This window comes from Macrobrachium nipponense, chromosome 24, assembly GCF_015104395.2.
Source record: "Macrobrachium nipponense isolate FS-2020 chromosome 24, ASM1510439v2, whole genome shotgun sequence".
Lineage (NCBI taxonomy): Eukaryota > Metazoa > Arthropoda > Malacostraca > Decapoda > Palaemonidae > Macrobrachium > Macrobrachium nipponense.
This window is the reverse complement of record NC_061091.1, coordinates 16,363,530-16,371,010: the sequence shown is the minus strand read 5'-3', so window position 1 is coordinate 16,371,010 and position 7,481 is coordinate 16,363,530. Positions and strand designations below refer to the sequence as shown.

Sequence of the window (7,481 nt, the reverse complement as noted above, 5' to 3'; positions counted from 1 at the left end):
CCTGCGAGCCCTTCTCGTCCTCGACAATGCTCCTGTACATCCACCACAGATCGAGGAAGAAATACTCGACGAGTATAATTTTGTGAAGGTTCTCTACCTTTATCCAAACACCATCCCTATCTTCCAGCCAATGGACCAACAGGTAATATCAAATTTCAAGAAACTCTACACCAAGCACCTGTTTCGCCGTTGCTTTGAGGTGACAGAGACCACAAGCCTCACCCTTCGAGAGTTTTGGAAGGAGCATTTTAACATAGCAATAGGCCTCAAAATCATCGATATTGCCTGGCAGGGGGTTACGAAAAGGACCTTGACCCCTGCTTGGAAGAAGCTGTGGCCTGAAAATGTGGCTGAAAGAGATTTTGAAGGGTTTGAGATTGAGGAAGAAGAGGAGCCAGTGGAGGAAGTGATCGTGTCCATTGGCAAGACTATAGGTCTGGAGGTGGATGAAAGAGACATCGAAGAACTCGTTGAGGAGCACTCCGAGGAACTTACGACTGATGAGTTAAAGGAGTTACAAGAGCAACGGCACACAGAAGCATTAACTGAAGCTACTTCGGAGGGAGAGGAGACAGAGCCGGAGATAATCAGTACAAAAGACCTCAAGGATATTTTGGCAATGTGGGAGAGGGTGGCAGGTTTTGTTGAAAAGAACCATCCTGAAAAAATTGCAACGAGTCGTGCGACAGAGCTTTTCAACGACACGTGCCTACGTCGTTTCAGAAACATTCTCAAAGGGAGAATGAAACAGACTTCCTTAGACATGTTTCTTAAGAAAAGGCCTTCAGCTCGAAGTGAGCGAAGTGTGGCAAAAAGGCCAAGAACTAGTGAAAGTGAAGAGAGTGATGAGAATTAAGGTAAAAGAAAACATTTAAAAATAAAATAAAGAAAATAAGAAAAAAATGTTAAGTAGCATTTAAGTTTAAGATATGTAAAGCAATTGTTTAGTAGCATTTAAGTTTAGTTACAACGTAGTGTACATTTACGTACGAATGTAGTGATAGCAAAACAGTCATCCGTCCACCTCCGCCTGTCTCCTCTACCCGCCACCTCCGCCGTCTCCGTTAGGTCAAGTCGTCTCATCTCCAAGGTAAGTAAATTGTATACAACCTTATTATATCTTCATATTTTCTTTCTATTTTGTTTTTATTTAATATTTGTTATGTAAAAAGCTTTTTTCCTTATGAAATAACAAGAAAAATGAAAAATATGAGGTGCCATTTTGAGGGTTGGAACGGATTACGGCCATTTCCATTATTTCTTATGGGGAAAATTGATTTAACGAGCGAGCATATTAAGTTACGAGCTCGGCCACGGAACGAGTTAAACTCGTAAGTTGAGGTTCCACTGTATATATATATATATATATATATAATATATATATATATATATATATATATATATATATATATATATATATATATATATATATATATATATATATATTACCAAAGAATTAAAACAACTGGTTGATTCAGTCAATCAGGAGAGTTCACACGAATGATGCTTATGGTGTTTTGTGATGTTCGTACAGTTAATAATAAAGAAGGGGTTTCTGTCTCTGATTTCAGGTCTTGAAGCACCTTTTGGGTAGCAGTAGTAAGGGGTCACTTGTGATATACAATCAGCCAAAGGGGTAAATGACAAAGTGAATTGAGAATCAGACTGGGGATATTAAATTTATAAGATTATTTTTTCTCATGGAAATACAAACCATTAGTATTTATCATATAGGAAGACTGAAGATATTAAATTTATAAGATTATTTTTTTCTATGGAAAAACAAATTATTACTTATTCAGCACAAACTTGATACAAAGTTCATTAACTGGTGGTTATGGGGGTAATACTACACACGTATGTTGTCACCATTTAGTTTTTCTTAGCCATTGTAAAGATTGGGTCTCACTGCACACACTCCCTCTGTTCGTTTGTTGAATGCTTAATGAGTAGGTGGATTAATTTTCTTTGCTCTTTAGTTTTTGTTTGTAATGGAGAGAAAACATGAACAATGATGGGGTGCCATGAGCATATTAGTGAGCACTTAATGTCAGTTGACCCTCACAAATACTGTTCCTCATGTGGGGAAAAGGCACAGCATACCTATGCTTTCATATGTGGCAATATCTGCTGATGATGAACATATAAAATAACCAGTAGGCATAAAGAGGAACTGTCTAGTTCTTGAAAAGGTATGCTCAGGCTGTTTCTTCCCAAAATTTCAACGGGTATAAGACCTGAATGTTTCAGAAAATTACACAGCAAGCTAAAATAATTATCACTTTAATAATTTATTTATTTAATTTTTGTAATTTCCTTACTTTGTCACCTTCCCTCTTGCAATTCAGCATAGCTATATTAAACAGTTTTAATGAACTCTCATTTAGTCTAGATCGTATTTTTTTCCCCATGATTTCATAGGCCTTCTTACAGGTCCTTTTTCATGCAAATCCCTAATCAGCTGCATTTTAGTTCCTCATATATCCAAACCACCTCAATGTGAAGAGATTTCTTTGCATATTCCAACTTCCGGACACAACATCTCTCTCCCACATCCTCAATTGTAACTCAGCCTTCCCACTATTATGTGTTAATGATTCTTGACATCCTGTAATTAGTGCACCCTCAGAATTTCTATTTCTTGTCAGTGGTATTTTACGCAGCAGTGTCTGCTCCAGATTAGTATGGGCCCTATTTGCTTTCTCTACTATGGGAAATTTTATTTACCAGTTGTATTTTTGCATACTTATGATCAATTCAAGGTATCGGCATTTGATCAAGAATGTACATACATTGGTATGTATGGCATTTGCAGTCATGGGCATATTTTATAAAGGTACGTTTTTCATCACTACTACCAACCAGTACATGTTGCACGCACAGGCAAAGCTTGCAAGTATAATAATTAATTGACCTTTGTTTTCAGGGATGTCTTCCTACAGTCGTATCAAATATCAGCTTGGATTACCACAGTCTCAGCAAGGGAGTCTGGCTACCTGTATGTGCTATGCATGTTGCTCTTGTAAGTTGTACTGTATTTTCTTTGAGGATTATTTTCTTAATGGCAACTGAAAACTTCATTATGTTATTTTCAGACCAATTATTCATCAGGAAGGACATTATCTCAGCTTGTGTTGTTCCACTCTGATTTTCATTGAACAAATTTTTTCTGAGATAAAGTATTTATTAATAATACTGTAACATGCCAAAATATGTCTGTTTAGTAGTTTCTGAATATTAGCATGCAAGAAACTTCACAAAAAACCAGTGTGGAGAGGGCTGTGGAGAATAAATATATATAGTAAATAGAAATAAAAATACAAAAAAATTAGGCACTGCAAAGATCTTACCAGATGCATTAGCATATTTGTGGAGTTTGCAAGGCTCTTAGGGGATGTTTGTAATGGTAATTCTTCAGGTGGGAATTTTATATGTATTTAATAATAGCAATAATAAGGCTAAGTTGGTTATTGTTAGTAGAAAAAAAGTATAAATAGTAGTAGTAATTGTACTGGTATTCATATATAATATGCAGTCATAAGTTGTATAGTAACCTTTCTTTTTAATTTAGGAGAATGATGTGCATGGTATTTGCCTTTGTTACCTTCTTAATTTGCCTTTAAAGAAATATTTAAGTTTATGAGAAAATTCATGTATTTTCAGATTGTTTTGCTGATGGCGTCATCTATGTTCTTACAAGAGGGTAGTTACACAGCCACTAACCTCCATGTTTATACTGTGACAGCTTTGCAACCATCACCATCACACAAATACCATCCTTTGGAAGACTGTTGAAAAGTTGTTAATTAAGTTCGAATTTTTTTTCGTTTGCTTCAGATTGAGTTTCCAAGAATAAATTTCATGTGTAAACCAATATTTTTGTGAGCAAGTACTGAAACATTAAATTGGGAATTATATATTCTCTTTAATTGGTTCTTAAGGTAATTTGAATAATTTTTTACCATGACATTTGAATGTAACACAAGTTTATTGTTAGTTATAAGCTTTTCAAATATTTCTTGTGATATTCGGACTTCCTAAAAGTAAAATGAAGGTTTTTGAGTTCTTTGGAATAGTGTATTGTTGAGTGTCTTCAGAGAATTCTGAATGTAAATGCAGTGGCTTGGGTTACAAACTGCAAAGGTAGACTTTTCCCCATCTTTAAATGATGGCTTATGTAGATTTAATAGACATTTTATCTAATTATAATGAAGTATTTACTTTGATAAAAATCTTTTTAGAAAACTAAAAATCATGAGGAATAGCACTACGGTATAATATAGATAGTTATTTGCCAAAGTAGTGATATGCAAAACCTTGCTAAATAATGTTAACAAATTTGTTTTGCCTTTTCCATAACATAGTAGATATCTCTTAATAAATTGTTTGTCAAATATACACCATTTACAATGTGTTCAAACAGGATGACAGGACAGGTTGTGTTCAATGTGTAGCCAGCTTTTTTTTGTTTTTGTTTTGTCAGATATCTCCCTTTAGGTGAGATCTAATTAATGCCAATAATTTAAGCCTGCAATCCAGAAATGTACATAACATCTTCAGTGTGTGATGATCAAATATTGGTATATTGCAACTGTTGTAAAAAAAAACTTGGTGTGTAAAAAATTATTGTTTTGTATATATTCCTCTCAGAAGTTGTATATAATATAATGTTCCTTTGAAATCTGTCCATAATTATTCTATATTGGTCAAGATGACAGTATAACCATTAAATGTATGATTTAAATCACTAAAGTGTGCTTACATAGCAAAGATAATTGTCAGTTTTTAACACTACAGTTTTCCTGAGCCTTGATTGACTTATTGTAGTCCACTTGCAGTCATATTCATAGTTATTTGGGCAGTGTTATGTATATCTGCTGAATTTCATATTATCATTACCTCCGGTCAAAACTGAACAGTATTGACCATTATAAAAGTGGTTTTTTGTGGTTTTCTTAATTTGTTGGTGGTTCAGTATCATTGTGTAGGATATTTAATCTATTCATCAAATAATGCCAGTTGATTGGACCCCAGTTTTGGTTTGCATAAATAAAATATTGGAGCTGCAATTTATGATTGTAAAGCTGAGTTTTTGAACAAATTAACTTGAAGTGAAGGGATAGTTTATAGAATTTATGCACAAGCACATTTGTTTGCAGTTTTACAAATTTTGAATTGCTGAAATTTAGGATACTTTTGTTTTCTGAATTTTCATTGAGAATTATTCAGTATTGTGATATTTTACCAACCATGTAGTCCTTTGCTAGTTGTTTACATGTGCTTGGGAAGTTTTTTATTTGAAGCAGCCTTGCAATTAATTTCTTTCTCAGGTAGTGTATGCATTTTATATATGAGTGAAAAGGTTTTTTTTAATGAAAATTACTTTGTATTTAAAACTGCTACTGATATGTTTGATACAACTTGAGATTCTCAAGGAATGATCATTGTAATATAATTCTCAAGGAATGATCATTGTAATATAGCACATATTCTCACTCCCAACTTTGGATTCTCAAGGAGTGATAGTTATATTTTAGCACATTCTCAAGGAGTGATATGTTTTAGCACAAATGACTTGTGGAGCACTAAAAGACCCTTCAAAAGTTTTATTTACAGTTTTTTTACATGAATTTATAGTTAAAATTCATTTTCAAATCATGTTATTAAGGAAAATTTTTGGAAAGGTCTAAAATTCTGAGAAATTGTAATAGAGTAAAGTTCTTAGTGTAATTTCCAGTTTGCAAGCACTAAAACATTATAACTCCTTTTGAGGACATGCTCAAGTGAGATCTGTTTCAGTTTGTTTTGAAAACTAAGAATAATCTCATTAAAGTAGTTGTCATATGGCTGTGTGATAGACATATGAAACTACAAATGTTTTGGTGATATTGCTGAAAATTGAAGGTGTATATATTTTTAATATTGTATTTACATAGCTTAATCATAAATATTGGTTATGGAAATTGTAGTGGTTTTACTATTTACAATACACAATTGGAGTGGATTTACTATTTACAATACACAATTGGAGTGGGTTTACTATTTACAATACATTTCATAAAATAACTCTTCCAAAGGAAAGGTGCATACCAGACTTGTCTCCTTCCTTCATGGATAATGAGAACGAGCATTTAAGAGCAACTAACTAAATCCTATTTTCTTCATTTTCATATTGCTGTATCAAATCTAGCCATTGTGCTTGAACATTTTTCTTTGACATTTTGCATGGACTAAGTTATGATTTTAATTTTCCATCAAGTATGAAAGGGGGCAGATTCCAAGCATTCCTCTGCACCTGGTCAAACGAGGTTTTTTAAGTTCTGCTTCAAGGGCTGGATGTGCTCTGGACTGTTGAAGCAAATTTTTATTTTGCAAGCAAAATTTAGTACAATAAAAACAAGCTATGAAATTCCTTTAACAATAAAAATGACCTTACATCAAATTGCTTGTTAGAGACAGGACATCCATTAGGTCACCAAGAGAACTGAATAGGTCACGTTATAAAGGTTACTTGACTAGACATTCTTATTCCATGGCCAAACTTCTCTATTAACAGATTCATCAGCTCATGAAAATGAGCTAAGGTCAGCAGACAGGGACCTAATTGGAGCAGACGTGAAGTGGCACTTCAACTTCATAATATGAGAGGTTGCACTTGCAGCGAAGCATTTGCTGCATCAAAAAATGAAAAATCCCATCCTGTACAGTGGATTTTATCATCTCTAGGTTTGTACCAGGGAGGCATGATGTATGATCATTATCACAGCTGACTTCAACATGGGGAAATAGGTACTACTATCAGAATGGTTTCTGTATCCACAAGCCTATGAGGCTCTTAAATGTTTAGCTGGCTACGCATGGACTGATTTTGCAGTGAGGCTGAACCACTGATTCAGACACCAAAGATGCAAGGGTGGAAGGAGGCTGTGACATCATCGCACTTGATGGAAAACATGAGGCTGATGCTGTAACCCCTGCAGGAACAGCAAAGTGAGACCCAAAATGCTGTGGAGTCAGTATCATATGTGTTGCTAAAGATGTTGTGGCATTCGACATAATAAAGTGGAGACCAGGGGAGAAAAGGGACAGCCATAGAGGCAGGCTCTGGAGGAGGAAAATGCAACGCAGCACCATGTAGTGTATCACAGGCCATCCAAGGTTGGTATCCCTGATAGGCCTAGAGCCACCCACATACCCTCCGTCTTCTGCGCATTTGTAGCTGAAACATATGACAAAGATGGCAATGCTCCCCCCTTTCCACGGAATGAAGGAGCATAATTAAGTTTAAAACCGACCAAAACCCCTAAACCCAAAACAAATCATTAGATGAACCCGACAGGGTGGGGGAGAAATATGGATCATTATCACGATTAAGCAGAACTAAAGAAGATTAAGGCAATTTGTCATCCAAAGACGACGTCGTTTCCATTCTCCTGTACTAACCTTTCTAATAAAACCTTTTTCTACTGTTCCATTGACCA

The 7,481-nt window shown here is 34.9% G+C and overlaps 1 protein-coding gene across 1 annotated transcript in view; it reads left to right on the top strand.

Moving 5' to 3' along the window:
- Positions 1–4,014, top strand: part of LOC135205474 (tetraspanin-4-like) — an 84,781-nt gene extending 80,767 nt beyond the window's left edge. Inside the window, exons 5-6 of the mRNA XM_064236170.1 lie at positions 2,927–3,022; positions 3,664–4,014. Coding sequence (XP_064092240.1) covers positions 2,927–3,022; positions 3,664–3,795 — 228 coding nt within the window. The 3' untranslated portion in view covers positions 3,796–4,014. The remainder of the gene's footprint in view (positions 1–2,926; positions 3,023–3,663) is intronic.
- Positions 4,015–7,481: the final 3,467 nt, after the last annotated feature.